Raw genomic sequence first — 25,777 nt, forward strand, 5'->3', positions numbered from 1 at the left:
TGCCGTGATGCTGCTCATCTTGTCTCGTCCCGTTGTGTTTTCTGCTGGCTTTTGTCTGGTCTTGCTGGCGCAACTCTCAGTGCTTCTTCACAGTCTTCTTCTCTGTACAGTGCTGTAAGAAGGGTAAGTGCCGGGGTTGGAGGGGGAAGGTACAAGCATCCGGCAAAGGACCATTCCCTTTCACTCCCCCCCGTGCGGCTACTTCAGACCTTCCTTTGGCTCAGACGCTGGCGCGTTTATGTATCTTTTATTAGCCTTACCTGCTGTGTGGTACTTCGCTGGCCTCTCAAACAAACCCAGGTCCAATCTGATCCAATACAACAAGCACGAAGCTCCCAGCTCCCACCTCAATTCCTAGTACCAGCACCAGCACCAGCACCAGCGCCAGCACACACACAACACACACACTTCCTAGGAATAGTAGCGTGTGCACCCCCTTTCCCCCCTTTGGGGTCGTCTCGATTGTACCGTGTCCACCACCTCCATGTTCCAGTCCCAGTCCCGTCCTGGTCTGTCCTATCCAAGAAATCATCCACTCTCTCAACCTTGCACTTCTTTCCCTCCTTCTCCTTCTCTGTTCCCGTCCCGTATCCATTAGTTGCTCTCCTCCTCGTGAATATCATCCGACAAGACGCTGTCTAATTTTCCCCCAGTCCCTCCCTTTTTTTTCCTCTTTCTCTCTCTTCCTCTCCTCCCCTCCTACTCTCCAATCACTCCTCCCCTTTCGAGACAAGAGAGAGAGCGCGAGAGACCACTATCGACCTGTTGGGTAGGGCTCCATTCGACAGGCAGCCTTTGCAATTTCGGGTTCTTGGTTCCTACTTCTTGGTTCTCCCTCCTCTGCCCTCCGTTCCTCTCTCCCTTCTCCGCTTGTTGCTTGTAGCTGTCGTTGGTCTCGCTCTCCCTCGAGCAATTTGACCCCAGGCTTCGCACATTCCCTCACAAGCCTCTCGCGGCTGCTCGATTCGACTCATTGACAGGCAGACACAGTCGCCTTCCGTTGTCGACCTCTCGTCACCGTCACTGTCGCTCTTCCGCCGACTAAACACCTCTCGCTGCCATCGCGCTTCACCACAACACGCTCTAGTGGTTCATCAACATGTCCATCTTCGCCTGGGCCTCGCGCCGCGCAGGCGGCCTGGCCATGCTGTCCCTACTGGCCCTGAGCTACTGGGTGATCTCGAAAGAATCAGCTGCTTCGGCACATGGTTACAATTATCTGCATCAAGACAGCCTTAGCGCCATCACTTCGACGACCAAAGGCGCTGGCTACTGGACCGTCATATTCGCATACTACTGCCTGTTTATTCACGTCCTTGTCTTCGCCTTCCCTATTCGATGCTGCTACGCCGTCTTCGACATGACCCGCAACATGAAGAAGATCGCCCGAAACAAGACCTTGAGAGATTACAAGTTCTCTCATCGTCGCCGTGGCTCCTCTACCTCTTTGTCTAGCTCCGAGACTCTGACATCCCACGCCTGTTCTGCCTCTAGCAGCGAAGCTGGAGACACTGAACCTGAGCTGTATACCGACGGGGATGGCGAATCCGATCGCGTCATTCACGCCATCGTTATTCCCAACTACAAGGAAGAAATGGACACTCTCAAGGAGACTCTGGAGGTTTTGGCCTCGCACCCCCAGGCCCGCAGCTGCTACGATGTGAGTTTCCCCGCTGGCGCCTATAGTCATTCTCAACTTCGCTGAGTTGCTCCGCCACTTGAAAAAGCGCCTCTTGCTAGTCAACACGTTCAATTGCTGACATGTCTCGTTAGGTCTACTTGGGAATGGAGCAACGTGAAGCGAACGTCGAGCTCAAGGCGATGACACTCATCCAGGAATTTGTCAAGAAGTTCCGTAGCATCGACTACACCATCCACCCGTCTGACATTCCAGGAGAGTCTGCTGGCAAAGGAAGCAATGTCGCTTGGGCTGCCCGCAAGTTGAGCCAAAAGTACTCAATGACTGCTCGCAAAGACGTGATTATCACTGGTATTGACGGTACGTGCGCATGTCAGACTCTTAGATTCTGCCGCAGTCAATGTTTCCGATTTTCTGCGCGTGTAGAATGATTCGCTGACAAGAACGTGGGGTATCTACAGCCGACAGCCACCTTTCGGCCAACTATTTCGCTCTACTCACTACCATGCACCTGTCCTACCCCGAAACAGCAAAGACCACCTTGTACTCGGCGCCAATCATCTTCGACCGCAACGCGCATGCTGTTCCCGCCATCGTCCGTGTTGCCGACATTCTCTGGGCCGCTGGTGGTATGTCCGGATTGTATGGCGGCTCGACAATCGCTCCTCCCACCTCCGTCTACTCTGTGCCACTTGATTTGGTCGACCGTGTCGGCGGCTGGGACTGTGACAACGAAGCCATCGGAGAGGATCTGCACATGTACTTGAAGTGCTTCTTTGCGCTCAACGGAAACTTGACCGTGAGGACCGTGCTCAGCCCCGTTAGCCAGAGCAACGTTTGCGGCAATGGTTCTAAGGGCCTTCGTGGACTCTACTCCGACATGCAAGCTCGGTACAAGCAGGCGATGAGACACATGTGGGGTGCTCTCGATTCTGGATACACTCTCCGCAAGGTTGTGGAACTCTGGCAGGAGCGTAAGCACACCTCTCGCGCCTTCCGCCCGTTACACACCTCCCTCGGTGACGCCTCAGACGTCTACGTTCCTGAGGCTCCTTTGGACCAGAACGACTCAGAGCAACCCCGCGAGAGCGGCATTTTCTCAGACGTTACTCATGACACCCTACAGGCCCCCAACTGGGAGCGCATCGTCTATCTTTTCCACCGCATGTTCGAAGCGCACTTCTTGCCTCTGCAAATGACCATTCTTGTTATCGCCTCGACTCTGTATGTCTGGGTTACTGAAGGCAACGAGGAGGTTGCTCACCTCAACTGGATTTTCGACATCTGTAATGTTTTGCGCACCCTCGGCTTCATGGAGATTGCCCTCTACTTGTTCTTGTACGAGGGCTTCCACCGCATCTGCGTCAAGGCTCGCCAGCGTGAGATGTCTGAGGCTGGTCTGTCCGACGGCATGAACTTCTCGTACCGCTCTGTCAAGAAGAACTTCATCGATTACGCCATGGTCCCCCTCGTCGCTCCTATTTACGGAGCTATCCCTTGCGCTCAGGCGCAACTGTGCCATTTCTGGACCCTAGACCTGGTCTACTCAGTCAGCAAAAAGGCTACCCGACAGAGGGCGAAATCGCTCACAGCAAACGACATGGCGTAACGAAACTTTCTTCCCTTCTTTGTTATCCTTTACCTACCTTCAAATGGATCTCGCTTCCTGTTTTGGAGCGTGATGGTTTCTTTTATTTTATTTTCGATTCGAAGCACAGCCCACTTCTAGGAAGACCCACCAAGCGGCGGTTTTAACTCGATTACGTGTTTGAAGATGCTGAGGCCCAAGAGCCTCACGTGTAAATAGATGAGGGCATTCTTGATATGCATGGCATGGCATGGTATCGGCATTCTAGAGATATTGGGGATTCATGGGGCCTCAAACCGGAGTTCTCGGAGCAATACGCAGGAACTTGACGAGCGAGAGAGCCGTCCAAGTGCATTCGCTTATAAGGAAGAAGGTGTGGAACAGAAGCAGCAGGACATATCCACGCCAGCATCATGACGTTCGACTACCAGAGGCAGAAAGATGCCAAGAGGGTGGGGAAAGACGACTGCATCCGCTGGGGACAGGACAAGCCCAGCAGGAACAACTAAAAACGGGTTCCGAAAACCAACAAGGGAGGCCGATACGACAGAATCCCAGGAACCCGTTAATATGGACGAGTCCTATAATATCTAATCTTGTGTGTACATAGAACGATTCATGATCATGGCAACTGACGCTAGGACGTGGATCGGGGGTGGTGAATGGGAAGAACTTTGCCACAGACAATACGAATGATGTGATTTGTAGAAATACAGAGTTTCAAATATGGGCCTTTTTTTATGACTATCGTGCGTATCTGCTGGGTAATTTCCGGACCCCGTTGCTGCAGTTGACATGTGCATAAGACTGGCGTCAATTCAAGCTTTACGATCCCCGCTCAAGATATATAGTCGAAGTTGACTTGGAGAATGTCGAATTTAAAACCAAGCCTTTTCAGCCTTTCCATTCGTGTGCCTACCGACCGGTAGTTATCGAGGCGGTTTCGTTCCGGATCGCCGCCAAGCACCGAGACCTTTCGGAAGTTACATGGTTCTGACCAATCAGCGCCTTCAGTAACAGCCAAGGGCTGCCTCGTCGCTCTTTCACAGTTGCCGGATGTTCTAGAAGACCGGCCCAGCTTAGCTTGCGGATGGGAGCAGTTCATTGTGCTCCGAGAGAAGATCAGGTGGAAGCTTTGGCGGTTTATAGTATATAAAGTTGGTGCCTTGCGGGAGGTTTGAGTCCATTAAACATCATCACCCAACAGCTTCTCGACTTATAGATGAAGTAAACCGCCATTGAAAGAAACCATTCCGAAAACCAAATTTTACACATTTGGGCAAAACTTCCGACTAAATCAAGAAGCGACAACTAGCAGCATGACGAACAATAAGGTGGTCAAGATCGGCGTGTTTGTGCCCTCTGAGACACAGCTCCTCGACATGGCCTGCATCGATATCTTCCACATGATGTCTAAGGAGTACCTCGGATTAGAGTCGATGGAGCTTTTGCCGAAACATCTGAAGGAACTTGCACCGAGCGTGCAGATATCATATATCACATCTAAGATCGATTCAGCTTCTCCCATTACCACCTCTTCTCCCAAGTTGTTGCCAGTTACAGCGGGGCTGAGAATCGCGACGACGCATGACGTTTCTCATCCAGACGTACAACCCGGCAAACTTGACATTCTCCTCGTCCCAGGTCCGGATCCGTATGGCACCTGGGATGAAGATGTGCTAGGGTTCTTGAAGGGCCATGTCGAGAGGAGCGAAACAACGGACGTGTTGAGCGTCTGTACGGGGATTTTTCTCTGCGGTGCTGCCGGAGTGTTAGAAGGAAGGACGGTCTGCGGGCCGAGAGGAGTTCAAGATATGCTGAGAAAAAAATACACCACAACAAAGTTTGTGGGTGAGAAGTATCGATATTTTCAGGATGGGAACCTTTGGACAGGCGGTATGTGTCTCCTGCTACGCTCCTCACTCCCAAACACTTGTAGGCTCAACTGGATGGTTTCTGACGGTTATTGATAGGCGGCATCACGAATGGCAATGACCTCGTCGCAGCGTATGCTAGGAAGAACAGCAAGCATTTCCCGGCGCCTATTGCTGAGATCGCATGCCAGATGGCGGATGTTGGCGATAGAGGGCAGTTTTATGGGGAAGGCCAGACGACGTATTTTATAGGATTCATATGGCAGGTTCTTAAGGCTTGGTTTACGAAGCCACAGAAGGCGAAAGACATCTGACGCCAGAAGTAGCGCTAAATTCTGATTGTGCGAATTGAAACTGAGAAAGGCATGTTACATCTAATCTTTTGATATGAGCACCCGGAACACGTTGGGCTTTGCTCAATGTCCGTGGAGGTTTTCTTTGTAAACTTCAAACTGAACATAGACACAATTTGATACTATGGCCTTCAATTTCGTGACTTGTGACGTTGGCTCAAATGATGATGCGCCTCAGATGGTGAGTAGTCTCCTTGAGTCGACCGTGAAAAGAAGCCACAGGGGGGAGTGGGAGAATACATTCAAGACGACCCATGTGAACCATGCTTCATTGGCGCCGAGGCAGAGACACAGGGGAGGGAGCGGTGTGCGTACTACAGAGTAGATGGTTCTCGGTGGCTCTATGGAACTCCCACCGACCCAAAGTCGCCGCATTTGTGCACTAGCCCTTTTTTTTTTTTTTTTTTTGCAAGGGTCCATCACAGCTCTTTCCCCAGATGCAGCTTCCCTGTCGTTGTGCAGTCGTTGCTATGGCAGGATAAGTCTGATAAGGTGGTGCTAGCGCCATGGTCGGTGGGGTCGACGCCAGAAAAAAAAAAAAGTTCCGGCTGGTCGTCAAGAAAAAAAATTTCAGGCAAAAGCTCGTCTACCTAGACCTCACTTTTTCTATACATCCTCCCACCTGCACCTCCATCTCCCTCAATCCATTTCGTACCGAACAAAAAATCTTCAAGTCGCCCTTTCTGACTTTAAGACCGCTTTCGAATTCGCATCAAAAGTCTCAACGAGGCATTCTTTTTAACTTGTTTTTACGTATTACTCCATCACATCCAGCAAAATGGCCCAGCCTGTCGCTCTCTATGGCCTTGAGATTCCTCCTGGCGAGGTTCTTATCCCCGCCTCCCCCGATTTCCCTGCCACTGTAAGTCTTGTTCTGTAGCCTGATTCTCAGGCTGGAGGCGGTGCGTATCTGCGAATTGCATCTTCACTGCAGTTTGCGACCGGCGCACGCAATTTACTCCGCGGATTACTAACTGGGCGATGACAGTTCCGCATCACAATGGCTGCCATTGATCCCACGGAGGCTCCCGAGGCCGACAGCGATGGCAACATCCCCTCTGTCCCCCGTTCTACTCTCCGCCTAGTCAAGCAGCGCTTTGGCGACGACCTCGAGGACGGTGATGATGATGAGATCGATGAGGAGTATATGAAGGCTCTCATCGCCGCCAACGACGATGAGGACGACTCTGATGACGACGAAGAGCCCAACGGTGGCCCCAGCGACCCCTCCAAGTCTAAGAAGCAGAAGCAGGCTGATGCCATCAAGAAGCTCATCGAGGCTGTTGGCGAGGAGGAGGACTCTGACGAGGATATGGACGACGCCAAGCCCAACGGCAAGTCCAGCAAGAAGGGCAAGGGTAAGGCCTCCGACGATGACGACGACGAGGACGATGAGGAGGACAGCGATGATGAGGAAGGCCTTGACCTCGAGAACTTTGTCATCTGCACTCTTGACACCGAGCGCGTAAGCTACGCCATAACCCACAGGCACTGCGCATTCCTCGCTAACAATGTGACAGAACTACCAGCAGCCCCTTGACATCACCGTCTCCGAGGGTGAGAAGGTCTTCTTCGTCGTCTCTGGTACCCACACTGTTCACCTTACTGGTAACTACGTGATCGACGCTGAGGAGGGCTCTGACGACGAGGACGAGGATGATGAGGATGGCGAGTACGACTTGTCCCCTGATGAGCTCGAATACGCGATGGGCGAGGTCTCTGACGAGGACAGCGATGACCTCGACGACACCGCTGACCCTCGCGTCATGGAGATCGACTCCGACGAGGAGGAGGCTCCCAAGTTGGTCGAGACCAAGAAGGGCAAGAACAAGCGCGGTGCCGAGAGCCTCGACGACCTCATCGCCGAGAGCAAGGACGACTCCAAGCTGTCCAAGAAGGACAAGAAGAAGCTCAAGAACAACAAGGGTGAGCCCGTCGCCGCCGAGGAGAAGTCCACCCCCAAGTCCGACAAGAAGGTTCAGTTTGCCAAGAACCTCGAGCAGGGCCCCACGGGCTCCGCCGAGAAGGCCAAGCAGGCTGGCAAGGCCGCCGTCGGTGTCAAGGTCGTTCAGGGAGTGACCATTGACGACCGCAAGGTCGGCTCTGGCCGCGCTGTCAAGAACGGCGACACCGTCGGTGTTCGCTACATTGGCAAGCTCGATGACGGCAAGGTCTTTGATGGTAAGCAGTAGTCTTTCAACACTTCAATCTTCAAGCCACTAACGCCATGATATAGCCAACAAGAAGGGCAAGCCTTTCTCTTTCAAGGCCGGTAAGGGCCAGGTTATCAAGGGCTGGGACATCGGCATCGTTGGCATGACCATTGGCGGCGAGCGTCGCCTTACTATCCCCGCCCACCTTGCCTACGGCTCCAAGGGCCTGCCTGGCATCCCCGCCAACAGCACCTTGACCTTCGACGTTAAGCTCCTTGAGATCAAGTAAACGTCTCAACATTGCGCCTGCTTTCGGCGAAGAGACGTCGACAGAGGGTGCCCCCAATTGTACTCTACATACCTGCCTAGAATGTCTGCCACGAATGATGGCTTGGACCAGCTCGGCACCGGCGTCCCAGACGACGACTTCACCTTATAATGATGTGAGACCGCGAGAAATGCGGGCCCACGCTTGCGCCGTGCCGCAATGGATAGTCTCCGACCTGTGGCTATCTGTGAAGATCCGCAATCATCAAGATGCGGGAAGCAGATTTTGTTTGACGGGATGACGAGGCGAGGACTTACACTGCATTGGTTGGCGTACCATAAAAGAGTTTCTGTTGTTCCAGGAATTTCATCACCGGAAATGGTTTCTTCCGGTTCTGTACTTAGCTCAGGTTTCCTAACGAAAAGATTTCCTATTATTTTCATCTTGTGACCCTGGCCTCTTGTGTTGGTAATGCGTTATTTTGTGGTGTTGTTTCTTTTTTGACGGGCATGAGCCTTGCTTTGGAAAGGGGTCATGAGACTCCTACCATTCATGTCAAGCACGATCGGACTATCGTTCCTTGAGGGAAGACCGAACGAGACCACAATATCCATGAATGCGGGACATGCTTCCAGAACATCTCCCCGTGTTTCCGATGTACTTCTCTGAACATCAACATCCAGACCCATCGTCAAGACCGAGCACTGCCAAAGCCGGTCGACTTTGTTCGTCTTTCTTTTTTCAATCTTTACATATATACAAATCGTTTAACAGCAGGAGTTATCCTTTATACCAGACCCCCAATTATCAACATGCATCAGTTCCTCCATAACCGTAGCAGCAGCACTCCGCTGCCCGGTCCTCTGCCCGCCGTTATGACCATTGAGCCCAACGACCTTTTCCCGAACTGTTACCACGAATTTGATGGTCAGGCGCACCATAGTTTCTAGCGTAGGCCCGAACGGTCGCCTGCAAACCTCAACCACAGTCTCTTCCCCAAGTACTTTGAAACCGTGAAACGCGGTGCAGGTAAATACGCTGCTATGAGTGCTGTGAAGAAATGCTCACATCGCGCTAGTGCCTACCAGCTCAAGCAGCGGCAGCACCATCCAACGCGCCTTCCAGAAAGTGATTGGAGGCTGGGGGCAGCGGTTTCCTCGTTATCTACCAGCTGCTGGAAAAGCGCCAGGTACCCAAGAGGCAGATGTTGTTCAACTGCAATCAGCCTTTGACCTCGGGAGGATCCAGACCATAGAAAAGGCAGCAGCAGCCAAGATCTACTTGGAGACATATTATAACGAGGTTATCGGTAGCTGCGAGACACCGCGCGAGCGGCGTGTTACTGAGTTTCAGCGCCTTGTGGACGAGACCATACCCTCCGTCGAAAGTAAAGACAAGGATTATTACATGGGCCGTTTCTTCCAGGAAGAATCAAACCATCTCCGTGCACAAAGGGTCGCCAAAGCTCAAAGCTGCAGGACGACCCGGTCTTCTTGGGCAACGAGAACAATCCACGAGCAAATTTCTGAGGAACCTTGCAAGTCATATTTGAACAGCCTCGAAACTCTTCAAATACTCGGTAAAGGGAGCTTTGGGGTGGTCAAGCTTGTCCGTGAGCGGCGCGGGCCCAAGGTGTTTGCTATGAAGGTCATTCGAAAATCGGACATGATTCGAAGCTGCCAGGAAGGTCACTTGCGAGCTGAAAGAGACTTTTTGGTCGCTGCATCGAATTCAAACTGGTAAGTTCGTCACCTAACAACCCTCGCGTTCACTATTCTCGTCATGCCACGATACTGACCGTCTATCAGGGTTGTCCCCTTGATGTACAGTTTTCAAGACTCTACCAACCTATATCTTGTCATGGATTACATGCCTGGGGGGGACTTTCTAGGACTACTGATCCGCGAGAATGTCCTTAGCGAACCCAGAACCCGCTACTACATTGCTGAAATGATACTCTGCGTCGAAGAAGCACACAAGCTTGGCTGCATTCACCGAGACGTCAAGCCAGACAATTTCCTTATTGGCGCTGACGGCCATCTCAAGATTTCAGACTTTGGACTGGCATTTGACGATCACTGGTCCCATGACACCACATATTACAAGTGGCACCGTCAAAGTTTGCTCTCTTCTAACAACATTATACTTAATGGCGACAATGAGGATCTCAAAGCCTTGCAAGACGGGAGTTCACAAAAACGGAACACATCTCAGTTAGGTTCTTCGAGACATGAACCTCCGCCTGAGTTTGTCCAAGCGGGTCAGCTTCCACGGTTAGCGTCAGTAGGTAGTAGGCTTCAGCTTCAAGTTTCGGAGCTGTGTTTGGTTGATGACTTACTTGACTGGAGAGCTGATGCTACAAGCCGGTCTTATGCCCGCTCTGTCGTTGGCACAAGCCAGTATATGGCTCCAGAAGTGGTTAAGGGTGACAGATATGACGGAAGATGCGACTAGTGGAGTATCGGAATTATTCTCTACGAATGTCTTTACGGCCACACGCCATTCCTCTCAGACAAGGGTCGTCACTATACCAAGCAGAATATCATTGTAAGTTCATCTGCACATGTAATAGCCATTGAAGCCGAGATTGACTTGTTCAAGGGCCACAAGGAGACTCTAGAGTTTCCCGCGGGGTCCACAGTATCAGAAAATTGTCTGGATTTGATAGTTTGTCTGCTCCAAGACAAAGAAACGCGACTCTCATCGCCTCAGTATCACTACCAAGACAGACAATATCGAAGAGGTGTTTCACAGCCCCCACGAAAATATGTATTCCCAGATGATGCATCCGATATCAAGAAACATGCATGGTTTCGGGGGATTCGTTGGTCTGATTTGCATCTGAGAAAGCCGGAGTGGTTGCCCCGGATTCACAGTTTCCTTGATACGCATTACTTTGAGGAAGATGAGCCTATCAGTGACTGGTCTGAGTCGGTAGACTCCTGCACGGCGGAAGAGCCCACGGATATAGACGGAATTGTTTTGGAACTTCAATCTGTTGGTTTCAAGCCTGAACACATCAACTTCTTTGTTGAGGCCATTGACAAGCCTTACGATTCGACAAGACTCAAGCAAATTGATCATAACATCGATGCTTACTCAAGGTTGAGTTCTAAGGGAAAGCAGTGCATGAAGGAATTCGTCCGCAGATATGGTCACAAGGAACGCAAGCGGCCCCGAGACAAGCTGCTCAGGGATCCTGCAACGAAGAGCGAAGTCATGAGACTGAGGAAACAGATGGCATTTTTAGGGTACTCGTGGCGAAGGGCTCCGACTCAGCGTCAACCTTTCAACACGATTTACAACATGGACACCTACGATGTCACGTCTCAGGGACGGATGCTAGGTTACAAAGTTGGTTGCGTGAGGGTTACGATTGCGCTGCCATTATGAAACTGAAAATCAGAACTGGCCAGTGCAGAACAGAACAGTACGATGTGAGGTGATTAAACAAAAGGATAGAGTAATGAATAGCAATAGACATTATTGTTCATTAATGTTCTCCGTATCGTGCTCATAATTTGCATCCTCGTCCAACTCGAACGACACGATTGAATCGCAAAATGAAGTACATACTGATGCTTCTTGTAGTCTTTAAATCTTCGTTTCTCTTCGGGGCTCAGAAGAGTTATGATGGGCCCTTGTTTTCACGTTGTTTATCTCCCATTCAAACTCTTTGAGAGCTCTCAGCTCGGAGTTGAAGAATAACAGGGACATGAGACCATCGACAACACCAGCAACCATTCCCAAGCTGCTCAAAAGCATGAGTATGAAAGCTACAAAATTGTACGGGCTGAACCACACGCCAACTAGGCATGCGATTAGAACAAAAAACCAGGCGAAGAAGTGCAGGCCCCTCCAGTAACGCTGCTTCTCTTCGCGCTGCACGTATTCGCGTGTCACGGACAGAATCTTCTCGTATTCATCACCTGAAAGATACACATCATTAGTAGTGATAGGCTCGAGTTGAGCGGAGAGCAAGGTATTCGCAGATGACTTGTTGTTTCCACCAGGGCTTGGATCGTGGTATACCAGCGTCGCTTCGACGGAGAAGTGGTCGCTGAGAGAACACCCAAGCGTGGGATGCGGCTCAACCATACCTACTTGGGCCTCCCTAACAACCCAACCTCCACCATCTTGAGATGGTGGGCTTCCAAGGAAGATGTAATCCAGCCGCTTCCCTTTGAGATCAATCGTATCCGGAGCAACCACGATAGGCTTCTTTCCCTCGCCCAGCTTCTTCTGCAGCTCTTTAGGCCACCTCCAAGTGTTGTAGGACCCGTCAGACGTGGCGCCGTTCTCGCGAAGATTAAACTCTGCCGTGGGAGGCTGCTTGGCCCTTGGCTTCTCTAGAGGATCTTCCACCGCCCCTAGGGATGAATCGGGGTGGAGAACACGCCAAATGTCGCGGACAGGCGCGTGAGCAGTGATGGTTTTGTGCGGGAGACTCAGCGGCCGCATGTTAAAGTCGCCCAACGCGAGGACAAGGTGGCCCTTTTGCGCGGCGCCCCGGAGCAGTTTGGACATTTCCCAGGCCTGGGCAAGGCGGTGAGCGAGGTAGCTGTCTCCCGGCTGGTTTTCGGTGTAGGGCGAGTGCGTGTGGGTGTTAAAGATGCTCAGCATTTGCTCCTTAGGTTCTCCGCCAGGGCCGGATATGCGGATGCGGATTTGGGCACAAGCAACCCCTTTTCCCACGTACCAATCTCCCCTCCAGAACGCTGTCGGACGGCCGTTGAGAGGGTAGCGATGCACGGAACTTTCTTCGATGGGCCAGCGAGATAGGATGGCGAGACCTCCGCCGAATGCGCCTCCGTAGTAGAACTTGGCATGGGGGAGGATGGAGGCGCACGAGGCACGGATGGAGTCGAAGTCTTGAGTTACAAAACATTCTTGCAGCGCAACAATATGCGGTGGGTTTGGGAGGGAGGCGACGCGCCGGCCTATTTCTGAGAGACGCTCAGTACGGAGCTTGGAAATGAATTTGAGTCCCCAGCAGTTTAGGGTCAGCACTCGGAGCTCGCTGGGCAGGTCCATGATAGTGTAAGTGAGGCGATAGCAAGCTGGGTCAGGTATCTGGTAGTGAATTGGACCGACTACGTAAAAAGAGAAAGAGTAGTAGTATTAGTATAACCAGCAGTTCCGAGGATGTTGTGAGCTGAAGAAGCAGTGTTCAAGGTATGAAGCAGCGGAGGCGTGTAGGCGTTTGACCTTGAAGTCGTTCAGGATGCGCCGAAGCTCCCGGATGCAGCAAGGTTGGCTTCGAATGAAAAATGAGCACGAGCTAAAATCGAGTAGCCTGACGCCTCAGTCACAAATAGACTCGACTGATGGGTTTGGTTATCGGGTGTACGAGTGGATGAGACGAAATTGTCGTCAGCCGCTGGGACGTCTCAGTGAGTGACGTTTGCTTTCGAGATTCTCTCTGCTCTGTTTACTCCTGCCGGGGTTGTTGGGATAGATCCACTCTAAATCACTTGTACGGCGGCCGTGCCCCATCAACCAATCAATTGACCAATCGGTAGCTTCTTTGTCGCTGTAGCATGACGGGTTGCGTTAGCCAATTCTTTCTTCTTTAGCGTCTCCAGTTCACTGTCAACCTAGACCCTCGAACGACCCGTGTGGTGGGGACGAGGCTGAGGGGGAGCTTACCACCAGTTGTCAAGGCCCCCTGCTCCTTGCACCCCAAAAGTTGATGCTCATCATCACTTTTTGTTCAGCCTTGTCTTTCCTTCCTCCTGTCACCACCCCAAAGCCCGCTTGCAATTCTCGACGAGAACCTCAAACATAGCCTTAATCGATATCGAACGTAATCTGCAGATAGATTATAAAACATCAACAGGAGCGCCGTCAACAAACACAAAAATGTCCAATCCTGACTCCCCAGCAGCCGCGATGGCGGTCCCAGAACCACCCCCCAAGCGCCGCAAAGTCCTCGACCACACCACCGCAGCAGCTCGATACAGCTCGCCAGATGAGCTTAACTTACCGACAATCGAAAACGGGAACGATAGTAAGGAGAAGCGCAATTCGACTACTACCGGCACCACACGCCGCCGCCGGCTCTCCACCCACCGAGGCCGTCCTAGCATGACGCCTAGCAGGTCTCCAAGTGATGACGAACTCAACGGGGCATACTACTCTCGCTCCTCCCATTCAAGGTCGCGTTCACCAACGCGCTCCCCAACGGCCTCGCCCTCCCGCTCTCGCAGCGACTCTCGTACACGATCGCGCTCGCCGGCATCTACGTCGGGAGGAAGCTCCCCGCGCAGCTTAGCAGACAATGTCGATCGCCGCCTACGCCTTTCACCGGGAACAGGTGATGTAACAACAGGCGCAGTGACACCGGCGACGCCTACGAGAAAAGGTCCCGTGCGGCCAAAATATGAAGAGACGAAGGTTCTGAGCGGGCATGCTGGCAAGCCCATCTCGCAAGTGAGGATATCGCCGGATGGGCGCTGGATTGCCAGCGCATCGGCCGACGGCACCGTCAAAGTCTGGGATGCTGCCACTGGAGCGCATATGGACACGCTTGTCGGCCACATGGCTGGCGTAAGCTGCGTCGCTTGGAGTCCCGACAGTGGCACCCTGGCTACGGGAAGCGACGACAAGGCGATCCGTTTGTGGGATAGAGTGACGGGTCGTCCGAAGATGACGGGCAAGGGTGTCGCAGCTCTGGCAAAAGATGGCAATGTTCCATTTGCGAGGCCGATGCCTCCTTTGCGGGGCCATCACAATTACGTGCACTGTCTTGCGTTCTCACCCAAGGGAAATGTTCTTGCGTCCGGGTCCTATGACGAAGCTGTTTTCCTGTGGGATGTGAGGGCTGGGAGATTGATGAGGAGTCTGCCAGCACATAGCGACCCTGTAAGCGGGATTGACTTTTGCTGCGATGGGACGTTGGTCGTCAGTTGTTCGACGGACGGCCTGATGTAAGATACGCCCATCTCCCTCTATCCAAAAGTGTTGTGCTGACAAGGTACTGTTGCAGTCGTATCTGGGATACATATACAGGCCAATGCCTCCGCACCCTCGTTCACGAAGACAACCCCGCCGTAACATCCGTCTGCTTCTCTCCTAACGGCCGCTTCGTCCTCGCCTTCAACCTCGATAACAGCATTCGTCTCTGGGACTACGTTGATGGCTCTGTGAAGAAGACATACCAAGGTCACGCCAACAGCCGCTTCGCCATTGGTGGGTGTTTTGGCATCGTGCCCGGTGAGGGCGCCTTCATCGCTTCTGCGAGCGAAGATGGCGAGATTGTGCTATGGGACGTTATAACGAAAGAGGTCGTCCACAGAATTCCTGCCCACCGACAGGATCGAGATGGAAAGGGAAGTGTATGCTTTTGGGTCGATGTACATGGGGACAACATGGTGAGTGCGGGGCAGGATGGGTCCATCCGTATTTTCAGGAGAGTGGTGAGCAACGGCGATGCAGCAGCAGCAATTGCTGCCGCCGCTGCCGTGGCCAATGGTCATGTGGAGGACGGGATGGAGGAAGAAGAGACAAAGGCGGAGGAGACCAGCAGTACGGAACCGCCAATAAAACAGGAAGAGGACATGGAGATGGCTGGGACATAAAAGGATTTTCATTGCAATGAATCGACAAATACGCCGAAAGATATCCTAGGATCAGCTTGGCGGGCTGACATGCAATAAATGATACCGAAAGGAGACGAGATGATTGCTCATATGAAGAAATATTTCAGATGGCATTCCTCACATCAATATATGTATAGCAAAGTGCTATGATATCAACCGCGGCAATCAACAACTTTGACCACCCCTCCCTATGGAACTCCTTTCTGCCCATAAACCCCGGAGGCCGTGAGATGCGGACGTCTATCGACTGTAATTCACAAACACATCTAGCCACCAACCCGATGTACTCCCTCCCTCTTTTACAAGTGATCAATGGAAGACATCACACACTGGTCTTGATCGTACGCACGAATCACCCCCCTCCCCCAAGTTTACCCCTAAGTTTAAATCGTCTCCCACCCTCCATTGTTGATCTCCGCCTCTAGCTTACGGCTAATGAAGCTAGGAATGCCGTGGCTGAGGAACGTGTTCCTGAGCATGGAGTCATAGCGCTTCTGGTTCAGGTAGAGTTGACGACCATGACGCAGGCCCAGGTCTGTTTCGCCGTACTTATCAATGTACGGGGCACTGCTAAACGAGCCTGATAACCGGAATAGGTAGAATATGCAGCACTTGCGAATGTTGAGGAACAACCCTATGTTTTTCTGGCACCTGGAAACGTCTGAGTTAGCATGGTTTATGCAAAAACATGAAAAAGTGTCTGCTTACTTTCGCATATGCTGCTGCGAGCCACCAATCCTCTGAGGCTCGCGATCTCCGGCTGATGTCTCTTCCTTTAAGCAACAGACAGCTTGGCCACAGAACACTTCGCCGCAGAGCAGGCAGATCATTGGGTCAGAGACGTCTTTGCCTGTGGTAGGACATTTGCGTCTGGTTGCCTCTTCAATCAGCGCGTCGTAATTCTTGGGGAGCCCCACCAGTTCAAATATGCCTGGATGACTGATAAGTGCGGAGTTTGGGAGTTTGCCTTCAATATCCCCAGGCCACATGATCTGATGCCGAATCCAACCGTTGACTAGGCTTGCTGTTGAGGCTGGCCAACCACAAGATGGTCCGTGATCCGTAATAGCTGCGCACATCTCGTCGAATGACGGGACCCGAAGCGCTTCAGTGAGACGATCCAGCTCGTCTGCGTCAGGTTGTGGGGAGTTGTGACTATTAAAATCAATGCCGAATTTGACGTAAAGAAGAACAATAGCCTTTCTGAGGAAGGTTAGGGCATATTTCTTGACAAAAGTGTAGTAGCCCTCCAAATTATCCAGCTCCGGCTGGCTGAATCCGCGGTTCTGGCCCAAATCTGCTGGCATTTCGTGATGAGACACATTGATTTCCATGCCGGCCTTGGTGACCGTGAGGCAAAAGTCGGCAAAGTTTTTCAGAGCTGGATCTTGCGTCTCCTTGTTGAGAATATGGTTCACCCATACAGATACTGGAATGTTCCTTCCCATGTGGTAGACAACCTTGACAATCTCTGCGAGATAGCAAAGCCTCAAAATATGCGTGATCTCAAAGTTCTGAGCAGGGACCAGGCCAAAAACGCACTCAGAGAAAAATATAAAAGGATCCTGACCCAGCAACGGCGGGTAAGTGTCAATCGGCCGTCGAACGTGCTCGGTTTCTTGCCCAAAGTATTGAGAAACAAACAGCTGGCAGTGCTGACGTTCGCTGTCTTTGCGGAATTCTTCGTCTACAAGGTTATCGCCACCAGCCTTCAGCCCGCCAACAGCAATGTAAGAGGTTGCTGTTTCAGCTAGTATGCGTAGATGTGTCAGACTCTGCTCGGGAATCTTCTCAAGCAAGGTTAAGCCATATTGTGCTTCAACACCCCGCTGCTGAATTTCTACGGCAGAAATCGAATAGCCAACCAGCTTAGCCAGCACATCGCTATAGACAAGTTCGTTCTTTTCTCGAAGTTCTAGTGGAATGTACTTGTGGCGACTCTCAAACCCGTTAGACGACATCGTGTCACGAAGACGACGGTATACCTTAGCCAGTTCACCCACGATCGTCGAGCTGTTGCTGGGCACTGATCGGCGGTTAGAAACTGGTGTTGTGGCCGTCGGAAATACAGATGTCAGGGGTGTGTTGACAACAACAGAGTCAGGACCCGACTCATCGGCCGTCCAGGCTTCGTCAATCAGCTGGGATGCCTTTTCTGCCAAGGATCCAGTGATATGTCCGGCAGTATAGTTGGCAAACGAAGTTTGCACCTGATCCGGGGGCCGATTCGCGCCAAGGATGTAGTAGCCTGACTTTAGCTGAGTGTCGAGGAAGTCTGCGAAGATGTGTTGTGTCTGTAATGGGCCTGGGAATGACTCCTCTTGTCCCTTCCAAATGATGGGTAAGAAAGCATTACCTAAGGCCTTGCACAACGGGCAAACAAATTCCTGCCTCCGCAAGTTCTCGGGATGATGTCTTGCGATTTGGTGGTGATGCCGGCGACTAGTTGCGTCAAAGTACATTTCGAAGCAGCTGTAATGCATCATATGACCACAGCCGGTAGAGACGGGTCCGGGGCGCGACAGATTGGAAGGGAATCCCTTGCCTATCGTCTGCCGCTCCGCAGCAAACTTCTCACCCTTGGCATTAACCTTGACAACTTCCTCTCGGTTTTCGTGGGCTACTCCAAAAGGTCGTATGTCTTCCGCGGATCGATCAAGGTTTGAGGGGGTGTGGAAAGCTTCTCGGACGAAATCAGGATCCTGCAAATCTGTCTGTCTGAGGATAAGGCTCTCGTTGAAGAGAGCAAAAGTTCCGTAGAGGCGTCTATCGTCTGTGTCCTCCTGACACAAGATGCAAGTGCCTGTGGGGTACTTCCAGTTGTTCTTGCGGTCGACATTTTGTTCGGCTTCCTCCTCATCTTCAAGGTCGGAGCCCCAGTCAATATTGCCTTGATTTTCTAGGAAGCTCTTTTGTTGCTGCTGGAATTGCGCCATGACCTTAGCTTGACGGCTCAAAGCAGCTTTTTTCTTTCGCTCGCGCTCTTCCTCCGCAGAATTGGTTGCTGGTGAGGCAGTGTCGATGCGGTCAACCGAGACACCCAGCCTCATGTAGGCACTCTCAAAGTTACGTGGCCGTTTCTGGCGCATTCTCTTGAGAATAAGGGCAATCTTGGGGTGGCATGCCTTGAACTCCTCCTTGGTTGACATCATGTCAAGCAAGGCGACAATCGTCTTCGCGTTGGGTGTTTCTGGCATGAAATTGCTTCGGCCTGTTCGCGTCAAAGAAACAAAGACAAACGAGTTGAGTGATTCCTCCGTCATGGCGCTCTCATCCTCCTTGTCTTCCGAAATAGCAATGAGTATTAGGTGAAGGACAACCTGAAGGAAGGTCTCAATCCGAGTAGAAGGCACGCTAGGTGTAAGCTTGGCGGCCACAAGCGGATACAGCAAGGAGTAGTAGATAATCTGTGCGAACATGCCTGTGCTAGTGAAAGCAGCTAGATCTTTGAACAGCCCCGAAGGTATGGGCCGAAGCTTAGGCTCGTAGACAATTTCCTCCACGGGCTTGCCAGTCTTGATGGCCATCTTCTTTCGATAGGCCAACTCAGACTCTTCTCTTTGGTTCTTGTTGTAATGGGCAATGTAAGGGTCGATATGCTCAACGAATTCAGGCTTCAACTCAAAAGTACCCACATCGGAGACGCCCTCGGGAGGTTTGAATGACGCCATTTCATCCAGAACGCTGTGGAAATCTTCTTGTTCCTGCCACTTCTCCGGCAGCTTGTTGCTAATCTCATTGAACGAGAGTGGCTTGAAGCACAGGATGTGGGTGAGGTCCCGACGAATAGCAAGGATGTTGGCGTTGGGCTCATCCTCAGGAGCAATCAGTGATGTACGATCACTCAAAAGCACGATCAGTAAGTGGATCATGTCTTCAACCACATCGAGATGCTGTGCATCGTCCTGCGCTGCCGACTTCTGTTCGAAGAATCCCTTTACCCATTTTTCCATGCCAAATCGGTCAACTATAGATGCAAGAACGCGACTAGGGTCAACAACAACCATGGCGGTTTGAAGGAGAAAGATGTCCCGGTGGTGAGACACGTCTCTTTGGCTAACTCCGCGGTATGTTGCCGCTTGATGGCGCAAGCTGATACCGTTGCGAACCCACATGTTCGCTTTGATCTGGGCTAGCCAAGCACAAACCCGAAGAGGATAATCGAAAGCAGCCATGAGGTTGTCTTCAGGGGAATTTTCCCGTTTCGGCATGAGCTTACGACCCATTGTGCGTGGTGGGAGCCTCAAATCTTGGGTAGTGAAGCTGAGGAGCGCTTTCATACTGGCAGCTGGCAAAGACTTTCCACACTCGACGAGCCATGAGAGCGTGTAGTGCAGCGCGTGGTGAAAGCTGATTGGATCTTCTTCCACCGTGAACTTGACAACATCGTATCGAGATGATTCGTTATCAAACTCAAAATCGCCCAGGGTCTTAAACTTAACCTCCTCTTTGATTTCTGCTTGTTTGAATCTGTGACGTTCTGCGCCAACGGAGTGCAATATCACAGCCTTGGCCGTCATTCTGATAGCTTGGGCAACGAAATGGGCTTCATTTTCAGGAACGTTTCTGAATGCGTCCGCAAGTTGCCGAGCTAGTCTGTTAATCTCCCTTGTCACAAGGGAAGCGGTGATCCAGCTGTCAGTCTCATACTCAACGTGTTCCCCAACAGCACGAACGTTTGGTCCTATGCCCTGGTGCAACTTGACAAGATCTAGGAACTGCAAAAGATAACGTTCTTCACTTCTGAGTTTCTCTTGGACATGGGGCGAACCGAATAGATATTTCAAATCCAAATAGAAATGATACATGCGTCGGTTCGTCACTGAGCCAGAATCAAATGCCAAAACAGCATTGGATGAGACATCCCAAGGGTACCCCACCTGCCTAGTAGTGAGGAACGTGTAGAAGATGGCCAGCAAGCTTGTCATGAAGTTGCCACGCTCCACAATCTCTGCGGTGATAGATGGTGTAGTGAGCATCTGTAGCGACAAGTTAATGATGGAGTGGTCGGGCTCTCGATCTCCAATCAAGTAAAGCTGTGCTAGTGTCGTATAAAGTCCAGCGAATCGAAGACCGAGTATACGTTTGAACTCTGGTATGGAAACAACTGTGGAGATATATAGAGACCGCAAATCGTTTCTGACCTTCTTCCACATGCGAAGGTCGAACAGAATGAGCCAATCGAGACGGACGCGTTGAAAGACATCTTCTGCCGGTGGTACGTTCTCCCGATTCATGTATCCTGGCGGCGTCTCAAGCCAGTATCTACCTGGCTTCGGTGATGGGGTCTTGTCCCCTTGGCCAGGCGTTTTGGGGATTTCCAGATTGGCCTTGGCGTAGATAGCTGGCGCTATCAGAGGTTCCGCCGTGTCCGAGTCTGACGGTGTCAAATCGCGGTCTCGTGCACTTCGCCGTGCCGGGGGAGGCGGAGGTGGCGGGTAGCCGGCCATAGTGGCCTCGTCCTCCTCCAAAGCCTGATCGTTTCCGCGCCACTCGAGGCCGATATCACCAGGGGCTTCAGCTCGGACATCAACCATCATGATGTCATCGTCATCTAAGTCATCATCGTCATCGTCATCTCCCGCATCGCTGTCCGGCGTACCATTGCCTCTGCCCATGTCGATGTCTTCATCGTCACTAACATCAAACGCACGAGCTGCCTGTTGGGCCGCAATACGTTGCATTTGCAGAAGGACATGCTGAGTAAAAGACTGAGATTGTTCAAGATTCCTGAGAAATCGTTCCTCGTCATATATGCCGTCCTTTCCTACTATGGCGTGAGTACCTGGGCTACCCTTCCTCCAGGGTTTCATCATTTCCTGGCAGACTGTGTGACGTAGAATGGCATGGTCTGTTCCGACACTGCATCCAGATATGTCACTGAGCCATTCAATCATGGCTCCACACATCTGCTCGCGGAACGTGTCCCGTGATGATCGAATAGTGACGGTGACCTTGATGTGCTCCAGCTTCGTCGCCATCTCAAGAAGAGTATCAAGGTCGTCAAGGCGTTTGAGGATACTTCGGCCGATAAGATCCGTCTCAGTAGCACGTTCCAAGGCCTGGGCTTCTGTAGTTCTGCAAGCCCGCGCAATCTGGTTCTGGACATCCTCCACTGTATGCTTCTCGTCATTCCAGAGCACCAGCGCATATTCAGAATGACCAGAAGCGCCTTCCCCGTATGTGTCGGGAGACAGACGCGAGAGCTCCTCGTCAGCTTGGATAGAGTCCAAGGTCTTGGCCTGTCGGAGCTGTTCCGGAGAGCACGATATAACGTCGCAAATGTAATCAAAAACCCGGCCGATCGTCATCTGCATGTTTTGCACCAGATCCTCTGGTAGACCGGCCGCTTCCTTTCCCTTACCCTCCGACTTGTCTGGGCTCGTTTCGGAGTGGATCGTGCAGAACATGGGGACCTTCCATGCCTCATCGTCGCCACAGTCACAGCAACCGCTGTTCCCAACAGAGATGCTTATGCGGACCATGTGGCCGGCGTGATCGGTCGAGTCGAAGCATCTGCTGCATAAAACGCAGGTATCATCCGTACTGCAAGTCCTGCAGGAGTAAGAAGCCTCTCCAGGTTTGAAGATGTGGCCGCAGCGTTTGCCTCGGGCGGCCTCGGTGTACTCGGCGCCCTCGACTGCGCCTTGGGCATCGTGGAGCTTGTGGTTGTGGGAAGGGCGGCCGGATGGGAAGAAGAGAGGCATGTAACGTTCGCCGCCTGCTAATGACCAAAAGAGGCTGTCGAGGAGGTCATGATGCGCATTTTCGTCATACTGGTAGTTCCATCTCGCAGGCAGGTCTCTAAGAAACTCACAGAGCTGGCGCTCTTGAGTTGACATGGAAGGCTCCATTACGTCGACTCAGTCATGTCGCTATATCGGTGCTCGCTCGAGAAACCTTCGCTGAAGCAAGGAGAGGGTAGTGCTGATATCGAGCGTGGGGGGCGGCGTCGTCTTTGGTGGTTTGCTCGGCAGTGTGAAGGGTGCAACGAGCTTTGGCGGGGTCCTTAGGCAAAGGCCCAGTGGCGGCTAGTCCGCGTGTGCGGTGAGTAATCTTGGCGGAATATAATGGATTTCTGGCAATGTATCTAGCCAGGGGATGCAGCAAGGGCAAAAGAAGGTGCTTTCTGCAATGTAAGGCCGCAAGAATCGTCATAGACCGGCACCGTGTGCTTTCCTCAGAAAAAAAAAAGTGCCTGGATAAACGTAGTGTTGAGAGGTGGTTGACGAAAGCACGGATGGAAGCTGAGAGGTCCAGACATAGTACTAGCTGGTGTTGGTGGGGTGGGTTAGATCAGCGTCAGTGGGCAGTCGACGCTTGCTGTTGACGTTTGAGCGCGCGGTCGCAGGGGCATGGGTTCCTGCTGCAAGTAACCCCCACTGAGTCCCCAGTAGGAGGCTCACGAAAGGCTGGTAAAATAGAACAACCTACAGATACAGTCACTAGCAGATTATCCTGGCTTGTTTCACTAAACCCGACCGTTTAAGAGCAGATGCAGAACTGACCTCCAGTGTGCAAATCACGCACCCTTGAACATTCTGTAATCCTTAACTTGCGATTTGATCTACAAGCAAGCTAGAAGCCAGAATACTTCAATGTCAAGGTGGAGAAGTATGTACATCTAGGATTACATCTTGAACGACTTCATGTCCTTACTATCTGCTCTAAATTTCAAATCCCGGATAGATAGTCAAAGATCTAACGTGTTGATTGGGCGAGCCAATCTAATCTAGCACGCGGTTTCATCAGTCACATTGGAAACTCTCACCAAATACCCTAGCACAAAGTCATTCAACCAATCCGGACACATCGAGCATAGTAATTACCTCTCACCAGTACACATTGCTTATTTCGTAGAACATGACCCCGAGTGTTGGTAAACAGCATCCGGAATATTCGGTGGCATCACCAACTACTTCTATACAGCAGCCCTGTCCACCCAAGAAGATGTCACTTTCTCAACGCCTCGCTAATTTGCCATGACATGGGGTCTTCCATGGCAGCCCTGTCACAGATTCAACGAATATCACGTGAAGCAAATTGTGAGACGCATTTTCAACTGCAACACTTGATTCATACAACATCAAACTCTCGCGGCCAAGATAATGCCTTTTATGTTTATTTTGTAACGTGAAAGTGGAACGAAAGCTTCCGTAAGATGATGGTGAGGAGTAGTCCGTATCATGAAGGACAGTACTACAAAGTAACTGAAGTAGAGCTTCGCACGTATTATTTGATGAATCCATCTTTCAAATTTGTGATCTCAAACGTTGTCCGTTGTCCATTCGGTGCGCTAAGTTATCCGTATAGATGATGTCGCTTGGGCAGGAAACAAAAATAGAGAATGATGGTGATAGTCGTCGGGCACTGCCGCCAGCGTCATAGATGAATTTGCTGAGTAGAGCAGGAGAGCCTACGCAGAATGCAGAACACGGGGGCCCTTTGGAATCGCTCAACAGATGGCTGGTCTCTTGTACTTCTATTGAGCACTTACCACATCCGGCGAGCTTCTCAAAGAGTTGAAATCACTAGCCAGATGGCCTTTGTATGGAGTAGACGTTAGAGATTCGAATTGGGACGCACGTAATTGATTCAGTATAAACCCCATTGAAGAAAGGCTACGAGTGGTACTGCGAGATATTCTAAGTGCTCCAAATGACAATCCTTCCGTCGACGCCGCTTGCTATATGTATGGTCAGCCTCGTGCTCTTGATCAGACAAACATTAATGAACTTACAGGTAAACTTTGTCACATTGCCGCCCGACTCTTCATACGAGCGGATTCTTGTCACAGTGTTTTGGTGAACTGTCTTGAGTTGGGTATCATCCTTAGCCTTGCCCTTAAGATCCATCTGCCTAAACATGTTCAAGGCGGACTCTTCGCGGGCGTCGCTGAGGCCCGGGCGCCCCTTGGACTCCAGAGTTCCGGCCAGACCCCAACCGCTTTCACCTCCCTTGAATCGGAAGGCCTCGCAGTCGTAGCCGGCAGCAATAATCTCGTCCTCACTGCTCCAGATAAGACTCATGAAGGGCAGAAGCTGGGTGGTAATGGTAACGACAGCACGAGGCGGCTGTTCGGGGGCACTAGGGTACACAACGGTAATGCTGCTGTCGTGGGCAGCAAAAGCCAGAGCGTTTCCACTAGGCGAGAAAGAAACAGAGTGCACCCAGCCGGCAGAGTTGTTCAGGTACTCTCCGCAGACAGTGTTGAATGGCAGTCTCTCACCCCAGGCGGTAGGCTCTGGGCGTTGGTCAACGCCCTTGATGAAGCTAGAGAGAACTCTGGCATGGGCATCGGTGGATCCGGCAGCAAGAAGGACGGAGTTAGGGTGCCAGGCGACGGATGTAATGGTGCTGCGAATAGGCTTCTTCAAGTGTTTCGAAACCCACCAATCGTTTTCCTCCTCGAAGTAGCAAACTGCAATGACACGATCGCCGGAACCGACGGCGAACTTCGTCTCAGAAGGCGACCAGCGCACGAATGTCGCAGCACGACTGATTCGGAGGAGGACAAGCGTAGGCTTGTATCCGTTCGGCGAAGGCTCCCACACGAGAGCGTTGCGATCTAGCGATACCCGTTAGCTCTTATTCCAGTAGCAATTCGGGAGGTCGTCGAGCGCATCAACGAACCTTGGGAGCAGGAGACAATGCGACCACTGTTAGGAGCAATGTCGACACTGGTTACAGTCTTGTCATGTCCTTTAAGTTCATCCTTCAGCTTGAAGGAGTTGCCGGCAGTCCCATACAGCTCAATGGTAGAATCGCGAGCGATGGCCAGTGTCTGGCGGTCGGCCGAGAACGAGTGGTCAGCGATAGGAGCGTGGAAGAGGTGGTGAACTTGAGGAGCCGCCATAGTGAGATATTCTTCGTGATAGGAGTATAGCTCTCTACTACCACTTTAATCGAATGGCGGGAGATATTCAGGGGAACTGAGAATGTAATGTAGCAAGATGGTCTGTTGAGGAAGTTGCGATCCAAGTGGCAGTGCTAGACGCTGTGCAAGTAAGGTACCTACATACGTAAGGTGCTGCAATCCATACCTTACTGGGTACCATCAGGCGGGTGCCTGTGGTGGGGCAGACGGGTTACGTAGGTGCTCAGCAAGGCAGGTTCCTCTGCTTGCATGATTTCAGGCAGTAAGGCCACCCTGGGGGTCCCCTCAATTCGACCGCCGCGCTAGTAAGGACGTAAGGAAGCTCCTGAGTTCAGCCATCCGACCAAACTGCGGTGGCCGGACACAAGTCAAAAATTTAGATCGCGACAAGTGCACAACATAACAACCGCGACGCCCAACCTTA

General features: G+C 51.8%; 9 protein-coding genes across 9 annotated transcripts; 6 read left to right on the top strand and 3 right to left on the bottom strand.

The window, feature by feature from the left end:
- Positions 1–1,099: 1,099 nt before the first annotated feature.
- On the top strand, positions 1,100–3,248 carry CTRU02_205928 (sphingomyelinase family; the record flags this gene model as incomplete). Its single annotated transcript, XM_070204635.1, has 3 exons — positions 1,100–1,660; positions 1,774–1,999; positions 2,083–3,248. The coding sequence occupies 3 exons, from the start codon at positions 1,100–1,102 to the stop codon at positions 3,246–3,248; spliced, it is 1,953 nt and encodes a 650-aa protein (XP_070061739.1).
- Positions 3,249–3,510: 262 nt separating this feature from the next.
- CTRU02_205929 (uncharacterized protein) lies at positions 3,511–3,837 on the top strand (the record flags this gene model as incomplete). Its single annotated transcript, XM_036723003.1, has 1 exon — positions 3,511–3,837. One exon carries the CDS (start codon positions 3,511–3,513, stop codon positions 3,835–3,837), a length of 327 nt encoding a protein of 108 aa, XP_036585301.1.
- Positions 3,838–4,546: 709 nt separating this feature from the next.
- On the top strand, positions 4,547–5,415 carry CTRU02_205930 (ThiJ/PfpI family protein; the record flags this gene model as incomplete). Its single annotated transcript, XM_036723004.1, has 2 exons — positions 4,547–5,123; positions 5,201–5,415. The coding sequence occupies 2 exons, from the start codon at positions 4,547–4,549 to the stop codon at positions 5,413–5,415; spliced, it is 792 nt and encodes a 263-aa protein (XP_036585302.1).
- Positions 5,416–6,232: 817 nt separating this feature from the next.
- CTRU02_205931 (FK506-binding protein 4) lies at positions 6,233–7,896 on the top strand (the record flags this gene model as incomplete). Its single annotated transcript, XM_036723005.1, has 4 exons — positions 6,233–6,316; positions 6,443–6,919; positions 6,975–7,635; positions 7,691–7,896. The coding sequence occupies 4 exons, from the start codon at positions 6,233–6,235 to the stop codon at positions 7,894–7,896; spliced, it is 1,428 nt and encodes a 475-aa protein (XP_036585303.1).
- Positions 7,897–8,687: 791 nt separating this feature from the next.
- On the top strand, positions 8,688–11,268 carry CTRU02_205932 (Serine/threonine-protein kinase cbk1; the record flags this gene model as incomplete). The annotated part of the gene is made up of 5 exons (XM_036723006.1): positions 8,688–8,802; positions 8,954–9,614; positions 9,684–10,158; positions 10,330–10,422; positions 10,477–11,268. The coding sequence occupies 5 exons, from the start codon at positions 8,688–8,690 to the stop codon at positions 11,266–11,268; spliced, it is 2,136 nt and encodes a 711-aa protein (XP_036585304.1).
- A 201-nt stretch (positions 11,269–11,469) lies between these two features.
- Positions 11,470–12,909, bottom strand: CTRU02_205933 (endonuclease/Exonuclease/phosphatase; the record flags this gene model as incomplete). Its single annotated transcript, XM_036723007.1, has 1 exon — positions 11,470–12,909. The coding sequence occupies one exon, from the start codon at positions 12,907–12,909 to the stop codon at positions 11,470–11,472; it is 1,440 nt and encodes a 479-aa protein (XP_036585305.1).
- Positions 12,910–13,737: 828 nt separating this feature from the next.
- CTRU02_205934 (WD domain-containing protein) lies at positions 13,738–15,455 on the top strand (the record flags this gene model as incomplete). Its single annotated transcript, XM_036723008.1, has 2 exons — positions 13,738–14,804; positions 14,864–15,455. 2 exons carry the CDS (start codon positions 13,738–13,740, stop codon positions 15,453–15,455), a joined length of 1,659 nt encoding a protein of 552 aa, XP_036585306.1.
- A 404-nt stretch (positions 15,456–15,859) lies between these two features.
- CTRU02_205935 (E3 ubiquitin-protein ligase ubr1) lies at positions 15,860–22,330 on the bottom strand (the record flags this gene model as incomplete). Its single annotated transcript, XM_036723009.1, has 2 exons — positions 15,860–16,127; positions 16,185–22,330. 2 exons carry the CDS (start codon positions 22,328–22,330, stop codon positions 15,860–15,862), a joined length of 6,414 nt encoding a protein of 2,137 aa, XP_036585307.1.
- A 1,791-nt stretch (positions 22,331–24,121) lies between these two features.
- On the bottom strand, positions 24,122–25,332 carry CTRU02_205936 (WD repeat domain-containing protein; the record flags this gene model as incomplete). The annotated part of the gene is made up of 2 exons (XM_070204636.1): positions 24,122–25,044; positions 25,110–25,332. 2 exons carry the CDS (start codon positions 25,330–25,332, stop codon positions 24,122–24,124), a joined length of 1,146 nt encoding a protein of 381 aa, XP_070061740.1.
- Between the last annotated feature and the right edge of the window lie 445 nt (positions 25,333–25,777).

This window comes from Colletotrichum truncatum (assembly GCF_014235925.2).
Source record: "Colletotrichum truncatum strain CMES1059 chromosome Unknown Contig_0003, whole genome shotgun sequence".
NCBI lineage: Eukaryota > Fungi > Ascomycota > Sordariomycetes > Glomerellales > Glomerellaceae > Colletotrichum > Colletotrichum truncatum.